The sequence below is a fragment of the Podospora anserina genome, chromosome 1 (genome assembly GCF_000226545.1).
Source record: "Podospora anserina S mat+ genomic DNA chromosome 1, supercontig 1".
NCBI lineage: Eukaryota > Fungi > Ascomycota > Sordariomycetes > Sordariales > Podosporaceae > Podospora > Podospora anserina.
The window spans coordinates 2,896,546-2,911,960 of record NW_001914859.1 but is presented as its reverse complement, the minus strand read 5'-3'; the positions used below and the strand labels follow the sequence as shown (position 1 = coordinate 2,911,960).

The window sequence follows — 15,415 nt, the reverse complement described above, 5'->3', positions numbered from 1 at the left end:
GGGGGAGTGAATTCACTCAACAAGTTTTGCTCATTTCGAGGCCCATGTTTTTCGGAACAAGGAAGAAAAAAAGGAGAACCTTCCCCGTAGAAAGGGGGGGGGCGTATGCCTTCCAGGTTTCAGAAAAAATAGAAACCACAAGAAAAGAAAAGTCTGTCCCTTTCCCCCAGAAAACCTTCCCAATCCTTGTTTCCAACTCCAACCAGGTTAAGAGCCGACCCAAAGTCCGTCAAGTAAGTGAGGAGGGTATAAATGTCATCCCATAAAAGAACGCCCACACCGACAAGATATGAACACAATGCTCCAAGATGATGTAGTATGTTCAAAATCCACCAAGCGGGGGTATTTCCGTTTGTTCGCGCCAATAAGTCATCATGAGTTTGGGTGAAAAGAAAAAAGGTCGTGCATAAAAGCCCTCTGTAGCAGGCTTGTTCTCATGTAAACGTCGTCAGAGAAAAATGTGTCGTAAAGTCTAGGCACTGATAGCCGCCACCACAATAAAATGTGCCGACTGGTAAAAGCATGTACAAAGAAGTGAAGTATTATGATCCGAACAGTGGTCACCATCGCTGTTTGTCACATCTACAACGGTGACTGAGATCGACGGTTCGCTTCCCTCTGCCGAATCTCCTTGAGGCGCTGGTCAAGGTAAGCCAGGCGGCCGGCAAGATTGGATCGTACGGGAGAGGTACTCGACTCGGTCGAGGGCTGTTGGATAGTGGCAAATGGTCGCCCAAGCATGCCGAGGTCGACACTGCCGCTTTGCGCCCGGTGCATTCTGCTGGGGAAGCTGAAGCTCGAGCGGGTCGCTCGGTGACCCTTGAATGGAGAGCCAAGACGGGGAGGCTGGAGAGCTGGAGGTTCCAACAACTGGCCTCCCACGTTGGGCATGCTAGTGGACGAGCTCAGGGTAGGTACCGGAGGTATCCTTGGGATGAACAGCTCATCGTGGTGGCTCGACGCTGTGGAACAGAATTCCCGGTCGGCACGAGCGTCGCCCGTGGAGTTCATGCTGAAGTTGGGGTCGAGCCACAGATCAGCGCCGATGCTAGGTCGTACGCGAGGAACGCTGGATTGGGTGTGACGTCGCTTTTGAGTACCCGACCTGCTCATTCGTACTGGTGACTGGAGTGTGCGGCGAGAGCCAAGTGTCTGGCTCTGTCTGCGAGGCATTGGTCCACTCAAGCCAAGCACGGTGGCAAGCGATCCCGAGGAGCTGGGTCCATAGCTCTTCGCGCCAAAGGGGGATCCCAAACGTTGGCGCTCGGCGAAACCAGGCCCGCCCTCGTAAGTCTCGATATTTGGGCTGATAATCGGCATGTCAAAAGCCGGTGCCAGTGGGAAGGGCTCAGTAGCATTAGATTGCTCCTCCTCCACAGGCTCAGGGGTTGAGCCCGTGAGTTGCGCTAAGGGACCAGTTGGTTGCATGCTTTCTGCTGTGCTCAAGGCAAGAGACAGAGACATGTCCTGGGTCGCGAATTGAAGAGGCTCATGCGCCGGCGCCGGGCGCATGTTGGAGTGACGCGCAGCAGCTTGCGCAAAAGGGGTCGTGCTGCGAGGGAGGAAGCGTGGGTTCTTTGCGCCCGCCGCAGCTTTCTGTCTGCACAGCTCCCGCAGGTGAACTCGGGTCGCGGCGCAAGTGTGAGGCCACTGGATAAATGTGCTGCTGTTCTCGGCGGTGGGTGTAGTGCTGCCACTCTTCCTTCCATCGCTCACGTTGGTCTTCTTCGTCAAAGCTTTGGCGCCCTTCCAACTTCTCTTTGCTTCGCGCGCCACGCGAAGGCAGACACCGTCAGGTGGGAGGCAGCTCTTGCCCATCCGGAAAGGTGTCACCTTGGGGTCCTGGAGATACAGGATAAACGTTGACCACAAATGGTCGCTCATCGCCTTGGTCCAGGGAGCCTTCCTGGCCTTGGCTTTACCAGCTGCTGCGGATGGCTGAGCTGCCGGCGGAAGCTCGGGTTCTTCTTGGCGATAATGCTCTTTGCTTTCTAGTAGAGGGCTGGCGCAATTGTCGTCATCTGAAAGCATGGAAAAGCGGCTGAACAAGGATGCGCTAGTCAATGTCGACCTAGCCGTCGAAGGTCTGCTGGATTCGTAGTCTGGCTCTGGTGTCGACTCGACGCTGCTGGCAGTCGAGTCAAGGGTCCAGTTGGGGTACTGCCCCGGCGATAAGCACGGGATGAAGTCGGGTGCTGGCGTCTTTGGGAGCTCGTATGTTCGCCCGATGGGCTGCAAAAAGCTCGCATCCATCTCCTCGTGGCGCATTCTCGCGGGGAAAGAGTCAGCGTTCCCCATGGCGAAGTCGTGCGAACTCGTCTCTGGCTCCTCAATGCTGGGAATTGGAACGTCGGCGGCAGCCACAGAAGCGAGAAACTGCTGAGTAGGTGCCGTGAGTTGAGAGACAACGCGCCTCTTGACCAACCTTAGACGTGGTTTTGGTGGCGAAGGGATTTGAGCCTCATCGTTTTCTGCGAAGGGCTCCGGTGTCCTGGGCATCTCAAACCTGAAACCCCGTGGGAGGGTTGCCGAACCGGAATGTTGATTCATCTTGTCTTTGACCGGAATGCTAGTGCGTCATAAAGAAGCTAATTATGGTGAAACTAGGGAATTCGGTTGGGGGTTTGGAATTAGGGGTGATGTTTTGGCGAGTAAAATGGAAGTCGTTCGTATGTTTGTGTCGTAAATATCGTATCGCGTTCGTTGATTGTTTTGCGCTCTCTGCTGATGGTGTCAAGCCAGGCAGAGAGAGAGACAGAGAGACAGACAGATCCCAACTACCTGATTGTCTGTGGGAAGCTCAATATCAAGCTCTGGAGGCGCGTTGTGGGAGTTTTGACGCGTTTTGGGGATTTGTTGGTGCCAGTGGGAAGGTAGCGCAGCGCATGTCAAAATCGGATGGCTGGTCAAAAGGTGACGGATGGGCTGGGGAAAGCTGGGGTCTGAGCAACGCAACCGTAAAAAGCAAGTGCACAGCCGCAAGATCCAGGTCCGGCAACAACAACAATAAGCTCCTCGAACAATTGATAATGGCGAAAAACGGAAAATCCAGATCAGGGAGGTTGAGATGATCGTCGGAATTTTGTGACGGAAAAAGAAAAAGTACCGTGTCGTCAGTCTCGTAGTCGTCTGTCTGTGATGTCCGTCATGTGTTGGAGTGTCCGTAGAGCATCTGAGACCCTTGCGCCGAGCGCGACCGGCCGTTTAATCTGGTCGCAAAAGGAGTGACTGCGCAGAAGGAAAAGGGGGAGGAAGGGGGGAGGGGACTACAGCAGACGGGAACGTTGGGAATATGTAACTGTGCTGTGTGCTGTTGCTGAGCAGAGAAGAGGGGGGGGGGGGTGGTGACTGTGAATGTGGGCGGCGCCAGGAAGGGCAGCGGACCCTTGATCGCAAGGTCCCCTGAACACCTTATCCACTCTCCACTCGCAGTAGTCGCCGACAGGGCCCAGGCCCGCTAGAAGACGACTTCAAGCTCTTGCCGCGGGGTGTGTGCGATGCTGCGTCCGGGATGGAACCCCAACCTCAGGCAGCGTGCAGGGCAAACTGTTGTGGATTCGTGGATTTGCAGACTCGTGGACCTCTTGAGGATCTGACTATGGATATCAAGTTGCCAGTTGGGCAGCGTAGCTGTTCGGCTGGCAGCAACGCGTGTCCGGTTGGGGATGGATGGGAGCTCGAGGACCAGCCAGTGGCTTGTGAAAGTAGCGCAGGAGTGGCAGGCGAGTGGGGGAGGAGTAGTGACAGTGGGTGGGTTCGTGATTCCTTCACGCGTCGCGCAGAACAGAGCGAATCGAATGGCTTGCAGAAAAAAGTCGAGGCGAACGAGGGAAAACGAAGGGGCTGGGGGATTTCTCGCGTGCTGCAAGTCGACATGCAGGAAACCACTTGGCGGGGAAAAAGAAGCGCAGAAGCGTGGGTGGACTCTGGACCAGCGACTGGGGAAGAGATCGAGATGATGGATATTACTACGTCAGACACCTCCGGCGGGGTGTCTCCGCTGCATTAAGACGGTAAGTCAGGATGATCCAGCTATTTCGCATTTAGATTGATCCCAAGGAAGCGGTTGATGAGATGGGAATGATAGCAGCCCAGGACACTGTTGGGACGAGAGGGAAAAGAAGGCACTGTGTGACCACATCAACAACGGTCCTCGCTTGTGAAGTTGTGGGAGGGGTTGACCGGGGCATCCGTCGCGTTTTTTCGCGTGCCAGACGCGTTTGGGCGGGCGACCCTAAGTGGCCGTTTTTAAAGTGGTTTTCTGCCCACTCACATCCCGCAAACTCCCACAACTTTCCCCTTTCGGATCCTTGTGCGCATGAAAATACGAAGCAAGGGCTCGTCTTGATGGCTATTGGAGCCACTTTGGTATAATTCATGATATGTCAGTCCTGTTGTCGTTGTTTAGGCACATTTGTGCATTGATATGCTGTTGAGTTGAAACGAAGCAAATCTACCAGAATCTGAGAAGCCAGGTTCTACAAGCACACCCGTCTGTGCGCTCGAGCATCTACAGACACACCTGCGCTCTATAAACGAGACCACAGAGTACAATACACAGAACGTGGTTTGGATAGCATCGTCGTATTAAAACCTCTGGCTTCGGTGAGACACACCGCTCTCCGAACCGCGTCTTATTCTCTCGGAAGAATGATGGCGATCTTGGGACCTGGTTCTGGTACTAGCCATGTCCATGAGTTCAAGAAGCGACTCTACACCTCGCTCTTGAAATCAGCAGCTTGGTTTGCGCACTCCTCTAAGTTGGGTACTTCCAAACGGAGAATAGGAGCGGTGAATTCAGCGACCAACTCGCGCACAAGCTCAGAAACAAATACATTAATACAAGCTTCCAGGGACAGTCTTCCTGTTGTTGTGGACGGCTGATATCAGGGGTGCTAAGGATGGGTGCCACTCTATCCATATGCGGGTACTACCTTGATCCATCGCCTCCGTGACGGGAAGGCACTTTGACAGCTTGACGACGGCCAAGCCCAGACGTTATATATCCAGATATAAAAACATCACAATCCCATACCAAACTTCACCTTCTTCGATCAAAACACTCAGGGCACAAATTCAGGTCCAGGTTCCATGATAAGCATGGGGCTGGTGGTGTGCACACGCGGCACACCATTGATAATGGCTTGGGCTATTCCCTTTTGGGAGGGATGATCTCTCATCAGCTCCTTCAGCTGGCATTTGGAATCCCTTGAGCAGGCATCGGGGGATACATCCCTTTTCTCGCTGCCTGAGTGAGAATTCAACTGTGCCTCACCCTTCATTTTGGACACCTCTGGCTTTTCGCTGAAATCGTCGAGGCTTGATGTGATCATTCGACTGTTCCATCTCAACAGTCGTCGCCATGCTGGCCTCCCCGCGCCTCGTTCATCTGCTCAAGTTCGCCGGTCCGGCACTGATTGTCGTATGGTTGGTCGCCTACATGGTCTCGGACCAGCCAGCGTATAACAGCGTCGTTCGCCAGTTCAAAAGCGAAAGGGATATCTTCATCACGGATTTCTTGGATCACGATGTTGGCGGACAACTAGATGGCAGTAGTATCTCGGAGCTATGCGCGAGCAAGACTTGGACACCAGGGTTGATGCTGTCTTGTGATCCCCAATCTGGAGGTTTTGGCCAAGTCAAAGACGCGCATCTGAACTGCATTCGCTTCGCTATCGAGGCTGGTGGTAAGATGGAGAAGTCTGACATTCAAAAGAGGTACGCAAACTGACGGATGGATTTGTTCAGCCGAGTTGGTTCTTCCCCGGATCATCAAGCGCGACGATAAGAACGTTGCGAATACCCGGCCCAAGAACGGCGGCGGTCCCTACATCGGGGAGTTTATCGACTACTTGTTCGACTATGAATACCTCAACCAAACGCTATCGGAGCACTGCCCGCAGCTGAAATTATATCGATCCATGAACGAGCTTTGGGATGTGCCACAGGTGCAATCAGCTCGGAAGATTAGCTTACAAGATGTTGGAGCTAAACTGAATGGCTCCGTTATTGAGGACATGAATACGTTGTCGGAGCAGATCAAGTCGTACATCGACAGGACAGAGGACCCAGAGACACGTCCGTTTCCCATACGGTTCAGATCCGATGTGATAAGCTCGGTTTTCCCAACAGCATATGGGAACCCAGAGTTGGCCAAGAACTTTGGCCGTCTTCTACGGCCGCGTAAAGACGCCAGAGTGCTCGCCGCTATTGCGCTGTACAATCTACACAAGAAATATCAACTGAATCTGGACCCTAAGCAGGGTTTCCAGCACAGCACTTTCCCCGGACTACATCTCAGGACAGAGGCGGATGCGACTCCTATCTTTCCACCCTTCGACGACCAGGTCTCTACCTTGGTCGAGCTTGTCACCAACTCAACGACCGGCTTTGCTTTTGTTGCCACGGGAGAAACAGAAGAGCGCAGACGAAAGTTATCCAAAAAGGCCGAGGCGGTGGGCGTGACGATGGTATACAAGCAGGATTTAATGCTGGATGAACCGGAAGGCCGAGAGCTTCTCGAGCAACTCACATGGGACCAGCGTGCGCTCGTCGACTACGAGATCATGCTTCGGGCGGGACTGACCGTTGGCCTGAGCGGCTCCATCTTTGACTGGAACATCGCACTCAGGCGGAATTCTGTACCAGGAGCAGACGGAGAGCCACAGTCTCTCGCCACCAGCTCCCCTATCCAACATCAGGATAGGTATTCGATCCTTCTTGGATCTTCAGAAAAGGCGGACACATTGAGGGCGACAGTATGGCCATGAGAGCCAGTGAAGGGTTTCAAGACATGAAAGGTATACCAATAATAATAAATAATACATACTAGATTTGCATCCTTACTCATACTTACTGCGTTACACAGCCTCCTATGCCTGACATTGTTGGTTGAAACGACGAGCGTGGGATAAGATAGCGCACTACCATAAATAGGCGGAGGATGGGAGCGCGGCGGTTAAGGCGTCATCGGCTGACATGGTTGCACCAACGTCATCTCGGGCCCTTACAGTTCATTGGTGAATCAGCCAGTTCCAAATCGTGGGACCACATCCGACGTTGTCGTTCCGAGTCTGCTTCAAGCTGCTCCAGTCGCGCCGGACCACGTTGCGCAAAGTTGCAGATGGAAGCTGCAATACGCAAAAGATTGCGTGCGTTATCGGATACGGGCCTTTGAGAAAGGACGACGCGAGTTTTGGGCAGTAACGTCACGAGGCTAGCAACATTTGGGCGCTGCTCCAAATTTGCCTAACCCAAAAGTCAGAGCGTCCACTTCACCTCTTTGCCTACCTAACTACCTACCTACCTACCTACCTACTGCACCCACTCACTACTCCGCCCCCAATTGATCACCATGTCCTCCACCGTCGATATTGTCACTATTGGCAATTACAAGGAGAAGCTGCCGAGATGGGATCCCAACAGCAAAAACCACCGCTATGCCCTGGTTGACATGGGAAGGTAAGCCGAGCGCCCCTTCTTCTCTTCCTTCTCCGTAACCATTCCCTAATCAAACATCACGCTTCCCTCGAAGCAATGGCATTCGGTTCTCTGTCTCGGATCTCTGCCCTCCTCGGGCCCGCCTGCTCAAGTGTCTCTACCGAGAAAGGGCGGCCATCTCGTTGTTCGATGCCCTGAACCGGCCATCAACATCGGCACATGGCGACCATCCCTTGGTCTTCCCCGATGCGACAATCAAGCAAGTCTCGCAGACACTGGCACGCTTCAGGTCTATTGCTGTCGACAGCTATGATGTGCCTCCCAGTCAGCTGATCGTCTTTGCGACAGAAGCCATGCGCCGGGCCGAGAATGCCGCGTCTATGCTCGAGGCGATACGTGCCGAGGCTCCCGATCTGAGCGTGCATATCCTTTCGCCTCAAGTCGAGACCCTCTTTGGAGCCGTGGGGGCTCGGTCAAGCTTTGTTGATGTGAAGGGCTTGATTCTCGATCTCGGCGGCGGTAGTGTTCAGATGACGTGGATGGACACGTCTGGTACTTCTGGGCATCAACAGGACCAGGGACAGCCTCTCCCTGAGGTGGAAGCAGCGGTTGCGGGACAGAGTCTGCCGTTTGGAGCTGCTCGCCTCATCAAGATTCTCGATACCGCCCACGTCGATGTGCAGACGTCCGAAAAAGCCAAGCTCCAAGATGGCATGGCTAAGGCTTTTCAGACACTGTGCGCCAAGTTTCCTACCCTCGCCCAGCTTGCTGCTGAGGCGAGGGGGAAGGAGGCGGGGATCGATATCTTCCTCTGCGGCGGAGGGTTCCGGGGTTACGGAAGCATGATCATGCACAAGAATCCCATCCAGCCCTATCCGATCCCATCAATCGGATCATACACGGCCTCTGGACAGCTCTTCAACAAAACCAAGGAGATGCTTCAAGTCAACAAGTCTTTTGAAGGCAAAATCTTTGGCATGTCAAAACGCAGACGTGCCCAGTTTCCAGCCATTGTCACTGTTGTTGAAGCTCTCATTGCAGCAGTGCCCCCTATACGTTCAGCAACGTTCTGCTCAGGGGGCAACCGGGAGGGTGCGTTGCTGATGATGCTACCTCGGGAAATCAGGAACAGCAATCCTTTGTCACTTCCAGATGACATTGAGAGCTCAATTCCTTCGGGTCCAGCACAAGGTGGCACAACCCTACAAGCCCTCCTCAGCACCTTGCACTCGGCATTTCCGCCCGGTTTCGACTTGACCAGCGTAGCCAGCGTCTTCAGTCTGCAGCTTGGTCCCCTTTACGCCAGCCACATTTGGTGTCGAATGGGCGAGAGTGATGCTGCCAACGCGTCTTCTGCTCTCCACGATGCCATCAACCATCCTGACTCGCCGGGTCTGACGCATCTGGCTCGCGCGGTTTTGGCTGTGACTCTCTGCGCACGCTGGGGCGCAAACCTGTGCCCTATCGATCAACAGCTCCAGCGGAATCTTCGCGAGCTTGTCGATGCGGCAGATCCGAACGCTGGTTTCTGGGCAGACTATACGGGGGCTGTAACAGCAGCACTGGCAACAGTCATTCCAGCGTGGCCCAAGTCTAATGAGGCCATCAGGGACAAGATCTCGTTCCGTTCCAGCGCTGAGCAGGGGAAGAAGTACAAGTTACATCTCGAGATCACCATCAGCAAAGAGGCCTCGAGAGGTCTCGATTTTGACGACTTGAGGGAGTTGTTCAAGAAGGTCGGGAAGCATGGTGACGAAAAGAAGAAGGTTATCGTCACAGTCAATGTACTTGCTTGATGCAGGATTGTTGAATATGGACGGCTAGGCTGCACTCAAGGCCATGATGGACGGACGGTTGAGAGTATGTTTCTATCTTTGGAACGTATCTGACAACCTCTCTTCGACTTTCCCCCAGACAAAAGGCAAAACAGAGTAGCACCTCACAAAGACGACAAAACATCCAGCGCCCGGCTCAGCATAACCTGACAAGTCTTGATGCCAGATCAAGCAACCTTTCGGGCCTATGCAACATTCTTGAGCACCCAAACACCCCAATCACCCGCGGGGGCCTTGTCTTTTCCCATCCATAACGCCAAGAAAACAGTCATCAATCGTCATCAATGTCATCGAGTCATCAACCTCATCGACATCGTCAATCATAACAAATACCCAGAGCGCCTCACTCAAGAGCTACACCATTATGAAGCTAGCGGCGCTTCGTCTTGGGCTTCTTGAGGTCTCTGTCGACAAGATGTGCCCGGAAGAACTCGTCTGCCGGCAAACTCAGATTTGCCACTTGCTGGTCTGTTGGGAAATTTACCGTCAGTCGATCACATCGCCGATGCCGATTTTTAGGACGGCAACTCACAGAATGTTGGCACAGCAGCCACCACGCTCTGGAACCCTCTATGGAGAACATCATCTCCGAAAAGTCTCGCCTCAGGGTTCTGGATATTCTGGATTGTCTTTGGCTTGTGGAACAGCTCCCAGTAAATCACAACAACGCTACGAAACAAGTCCGCGGTTGTCGTTCGAAACCTCCGTCGCTTCTCATTGGTCTCAACTGTTTTGTTGTTAGTACCAAAACGGTGGTGGAGTACTTTGTCTGGGGTTTTGCTCACCTCCTGGCACATATGGTTCCGCTTCATTGTGCTCCTGGAGCAGCCTGAGCGACTGGCGGTAGACCAAGATCATTTGCCAGAGCGACACCCATCTCGAAAGCTCGAGAATCGGCTTGGTCGCGGTTGTCAAGCCAGCAGCATCTTTCTTGAGGTATTCATCAAAGACCTCCAGAATGTTCTTTTCAAGCCTCGAAATTGCCGAGGCCGCGGTGAAGCGAAGCCAGCTCTGAACGGAGGAGAACTGCAACCCAAGGGGGCGGCCAGCACCGGCTTCTTGCCGCCGGCCAAAGAAGTCTTTGCAACTCCAGATCTTCCACATCAGCTTCAACTCTAACAAATTAGACAAGAGCTTCTTCTGGCTTTCCACAGCCTTGATCGGCTTGCCCGCAGTTGCGCGGTCCATGGCCCTCTTCAAACCTTCGCCGCGGACATGGTGGATGTGGAAGTGGTTGAGGAGCGACTCAAAGTCATCGATTCTGTCATCCATCTGCATATCATCCTGTGCCCACGCCAGAAGGGCATTCTCTTGCAGCGGTTGCGATGACAATGAGATACCAAACCGAGTGCCCTGGTCAGGGTGAATGAAGGGAGCCACCGTCAAGGGCAAGCAACGACTGTTGGTCTTGTCTGAGAAAGAGATAAAAATGACGAAGGACCCGCCTTCATTCATAGGTTCACGCCTCGGAGGCTCGCTCAAGTTCCAGCGTGCTTGACGTCACAGTCAGTCTTTACTTCGGCTCTCATGGCACCGAGACAAGCATACCACTTTGGCTGGCGACCATGCTCGACAGAAGCTGTCGAACACAGGCCAGCTCGGGCTTGGGATGTTTCAAGCAGGGTTCGCAGGCAGAAGTAGGAGAGCACTATGTACAGAGACCCAGTCAGCAATGAGGTGGGCAGGGAGAAGGGAAGAAGAGGCCCTGCTTGCCTTGCTCTTGTTCATCCTACAGTGGTAGCACGCCCCGGCATCGCGTACCTCCTTGGTCTGCTCTGGGGACTCCAGAACTCGAGGCCTCTTGCTCTGGGGCCGCTCGTTTTGGACAGCTCTGGGGGCAGCCATGTCTGGTTGGCCAAGGTGAGGGGGACGGAGCTCGATGGGCGACATCTCGCGTGTTGGTTCCGGTCCTAGGACGGGCCAGACGAGAACGTGGGGGTCTGATTCAACGTCTGACATGGGAAGATCCCCATCAAGATCGGAGGCAGGACCGGGTGACTGGGGTGACGACTGGGGTGACCTGGGGAATGCGGGAACACCCTTGGCGCCTTCGGCCGAGTGTTGGGATTGTGTGGTCACATCAGATGTGCCATGCCTTTCATATGCCGTCCAGTCAAAGAGGTCGGAAAAGTCGTCACTTTGGGAAGAGGTACTTGCAGAGTCCCGGTCAAGTCCCTGGCTGCGGGGTGCAGCAGCAGGTTCCCCCCATGGGAACCCACCTGCACCGCGAATTCTGGAGCGGTCAAGCATGAGGGATGACATGGTTGGTCCAAGATCGGATCAATAATACGGGGCTAGCGGCGCCTAGGTATGTGGTTATGTGGATGAGACAGCAGGCCAGTGTGAGCCAAGTTCGAATGACACAAAACAAGGCAACCGATACGGCAAAGCTTTCTCTTCAGGAGGTCGTTTGTCCAACGATAGGTCCGGGCCAGCTGGGGAAACCGAGATGTTTCTTTTAAAGGCCAGAGGGTACGGGTATAGAAAAGAGGAGAGACAAGCAGCCAGGCGAGGGTTTCTCGTCGAGTTTTCTGTGCCTTGGGGCAGCTCGAAGAGCCTCCTCTAGTCTCTGGTCCCCCCTCGATGGTGTGTGAGCCCTGGGCGGTTTTCCAAAATCGGTGTGGCAGGGGTGTCTGATTGGTCAATTCAGCTCTAACACACTTATACAACCGTCCAATGGAATGGCCTTGCTTCACCGGAAATCGAGACGGGCTACAGAAAATGGGGTCTTCTGGGCGGCCCGCGGGAGCACGGGAAAGGCACTTATGCTCGAATGCGCACGTCACAGCACGCGGATAGCGACGCGAATGTTACAATTGATGAAACCGAATACTTTTTGCGATCTAGGGATGGACGAGGCACGACTAGGACAGCATTTGCGAAAACTCATTTGCCTTTTTTTTGATACCGCAGGCCGCGAACTAGGACGAGGTGGATTTGAAGCGTTTAGAGGTTCACAAAGAGCGCCGAATGATCATGAGCGATTATCAGGAGCCTACCTGTGGGGAAAATGGACCATCTCAAGTTTCTATGACCGTCGGATTGTTTTCGAATCTTGCCAAATTTTGCGGTGATGAACAACATCATCTTGAAGGGAAACTTCAACTTTCGGAGAATTGGAGCAACGCTTTTTTTTGTCTGGGCCCAGCCTTGCGGGACATGCCATTGCGCAACGGGGGGCGGCCCCTTCTCGCATGCAACCCACCATCCATCATCCGCCATGCCACCCCACCATCAGAGTTTAGACAAGAACCTCCGGCCGGCCGGCGTCTGCCCAGGCCGGATTTCATGCGGCCAGCTTTGATCTGATTTTGTGTTGATTGTTGCTTTCCTGGAACGGTAGGCGGGTTTTTTTTCAGGTAAGCACTCATTATTGTTTGTGTTGTTGTTTTAAGGTGAGTCAAAGTCAGCCTTGGGTGCCATCTGACGAGCGCCAATGCGCGGGCGCAAAACGGAAAAAAAAAAAAAAAAAAGGGGGACAAGCAACTTGAATGATATCTTGGGTACAAATTCAATTACAAGCTCAAGCAAGAAGGAGGGTTACGTAGGTAGGGGGAAGGGGTGTTACGCGCAGCTGTCACTTTTTTGTCACTGTCACTGTGCACATGGACTAGTTACTACCAAGACATGCACAACATGGTACAATTGAGATGTTGCTCTTGGAGGGTGGTGCGCATGCATCGGCGCCGTGTGTGGTGTGTTGGGCCGGACGCCATGCCGCAGATGGGGGTGTTGGGTGTTGATGTTGGATTTGCGCAGTCTGCCTTGATGATGTGTTTTATGATTTGGGAGATTTGCTGTTTTGAGAAGGGTTGGCTGATGGCCTTGGGCAGCTATGTCACCACCACCACTACCGAGATCTCGGGATTTTGCATTTGCGCATGCGGGTAAGGTTGTGTGGCATTGTGATGTCCTCATTTTTCTTGTCTTTGGTAAATGCCTACCTACCTACCTAGGCAGACTGGTATTTTGAGGACGGTTGGGTATGGTGGGTAGGTAGATAGTTTATGAGATGAGGCTGGTAATGGCGTTGTTTGGCTTGGAGCCTGGTGTCTAGCTGAATCAATATAGAGACATGGGAACATTTTCAAGTGAGATGACTCTATCAGGATTTTTTACTATATTGATTTACAAGTGCCGAGGAGGGCAAGATTGGAAATGGAAGGTTGAGGCGTCAGCCAGGGAGGCAGCCACCATGTAGATGGATTTTTACATCTGGGGGCCAGATGTGGAAGTCGAGGTGGTTGCCGGATACCGAGGATCCGACGATTTACATCTGCGGGTAAGGTATACGAGAGTGTGCTGTTGGGAGTTTTGGACCCCAAATCATCAATCATGGTCGTGGAAGAAGAAGGCTTGAAACACCGACCCCAAGGAGACCTCATTCGTATGGCAGTTGAACCTCTGTCTAGGGATGGCCTCACTGGATGATCCAACTTTGGTAATATTGTGAATCAACTTACAACAACCACATCCAGTTCCCGAGTTCAAGTCCGAGGCAGCCAATGAGATGGAGTTTGTATTATCACGTCCAAAAGTTCAGCTTCCCATCATGACGATCTACCTACCTAGGTCTGCGTGCTTTACCAGCCTGAGAAAACAATGACCGACATCACTGGCCATCTCGACCATGTTCATGTGTGTGTCTTTTTGAAGCGGCGGCCACGGTGGAAGATTGGAAAAAAGAAGTGGAAATTCAAAAACCACCGAATGGGCAAAAGAGACGAGGCTGCGGTAGCTGAACCCCCCTCCCACCCACTTGTCACTTCCACATCGAGCTTCGAGTATCATGTGAAAGTTGCATTAGTGCACTGTGGTACCTGCATATGCTACACAATGTACTTCGCTTCCTTGGCTAATTCATCTTCCCATTTTCCAGTCAAGATTTTAGCTTGGGTAAGGTAGGTAGCTTGTGATTTCTCCAGAAATAAAAAGATTTGATCTTGAGAAAGATATTCACGAGTGCCTCATCTGATGTGCTTCTAATATCATTGAACTGCAACACCGATATTCCACAGCCAGACAACAGGAGGGCAAACTAGAAAATATTCAGTTTAGTGTCTTTGTTCAAGTGCTATCTCAACTATCTCAACTAGTACCTCAACTCAATATAAAGCAGCCCCAAACTAAAATAAAAATAAAAAGTCCAAGACAGCAAAACCAAGAAACCCGAAAGAATATACAAGTTGTGGGTATCATCTATCCAGATGCAAGTATCGCTCTCTTTCTTTCACAAACAAGTTTATAGTTAAATAAAGGTAATCAAGATAAAACATGTGCAAGAAAAAAAGAAAATGGTCACTAATCTGTCCTGTATCCCCTGCCCCAACCCTAACCATTTCCAAACAAAAGCGCCGGCCTGCCTGTCAACAAAGTAACACCCTCCTCTTTCAGAAAAACAACCCCTTCTTCTTCTTCTTTCCCGTATCCATTCCCTTCAAGATATCATCAAACGTGCTCCCACCCTGAGACCCTTCCCTCGAGTGTCCTTGCCCTGCGGCAGGAATAGCAGGTGGTGCCCCCCCGGGCAAACCCCCAGCACCACCATAACTCGACTTCCTAGATCCCATTCCCATATGCGTATCCCCCACATGCCACTGCTGCCCCTGCTGGCCGGTCAAGTTCACCGCCGACCTGCTCGCCCTCAGCCCGCCCGGCCCGTATATCCCACCGGTAAACCCAGGGCTGCTCGACCCAGACCCCGTACTCGGCACCCGTGACGTCCTGTCCCCGGGCAGAGGCGGCGCGTCACTCCCCACATGCGGTAACGGCTCCAGCCCCATGGCAATACTCGCCCGATAAGCATGCCTAGCCCGATGCGCCGGACTCCCACTCCGTGCCCTCACCTGCGATGACCCCGGCGCGACAACACTCCCATCCGAACCCCTTCTCGAATGTCCCCCCCCTACCCCAGCATTAAACGGATCCATATCCGCAAACACAGCCCTGGGAGGATGCAACGGGCTAGCAAAAGGCAACCCCCCCGCCATCATCATATCATCTGTCCCCATCCCTCCCCCCTCCCCCCCGAGCGCAGCCTCAAACAGTACACGCCGTTGGTCCCGGCACTGAAAAATTATATATCAAAATCCCGCCCATCATTGTTCTGACAAAACACCCTTCATCCTGGATAGATTTTT

General features: G+C 53.0%; 5 protein-coding genes across 5 annotated transcripts; 2 read left to right on the top strand and 3 right to left on the bottom strand.

Annotated features, from left to right (window-relative positions):
* Positions 1-582: 582 nt before the first annotated feature.
* PODANS_1_8180 (uncharacterized protein) lies at positions 583-2,577 on the bottom strand (the record flags this gene model as incomplete). Its single annotated transcript, XM_001913006.1, has 1 exon — positions 583-2,577. A coding segment is annotated over one exon (1,995 nt), but the record flags the coding sequence as incomplete, so codon positions are not given.
* A 2,785-nt stretch (positions 2,578-5,362) lies between these two features.
* PODANS_1_8170 (uncharacterized protein) lies at positions 5,363-6,770 on the top strand (the record flags this gene model as incomplete). The annotated part of the gene is made up of 2 exons (XM_001913005.1): positions 5,363-5,687; positions 5,749-6,770. The coding sequence occupies 2 exons, from the start codon at positions 5,363-5,365 to the stop codon at positions 6,768-6,770; spliced, it is 1,347 nt and encodes a 448-aa protein (XP_001913040.1).
* Positions 6,771-7,354: 584 nt separating this feature from the next.
* On the top strand, positions 7,355-9,236 carry PODANS_1_8160 (uncharacterized protein; the record flags this gene model as incomplete). Its single annotated transcript, XM_001913004.1, has 2 exons — positions 7,355-7,461; positions 7,535-9,236. 2 exons carry the CDS (start codon positions 7,355-7,357, stop codon positions 9,234-9,236), a joined length of 1,809 nt encoding a protein of 602 aa, XP_001913039.1.
* Positions 9,237-10,013: 777 nt separating this feature from the next.
* Positions 10,014-10,730, bottom strand: PODANS_1_8150 (uncharacterized protein; the record flags this gene model as incomplete). The annotated part of the gene is made up of 1 exon (XM_001913003.1): positions 10,014-10,730. The coding sequence occupies one exon, from the start codon at positions 10,728-10,730 to the stop codon at positions 10,014-10,016; it is 717 nt and encodes a 238-aa protein (XP_001913038.1).
* Positions 10,731-14,665: 3,935 nt separating this feature from the next.
* PODANS_1_8140 (uncharacterized protein) lies at positions 14,666-15,286 on the bottom strand (the record flags this gene model as incomplete). Its single annotated transcript, XM_001913002.1, has 1 exon — positions 14,666-15,286. One exon carries the CDS (start codon positions 15,284-15,286, stop codon positions 14,666-14,668), a length of 621 nt encoding a protein of 206 aa, XP_001913037.1.
* Between the last annotated feature and the right edge of the window lie 129 nt (positions 15,287-15,415).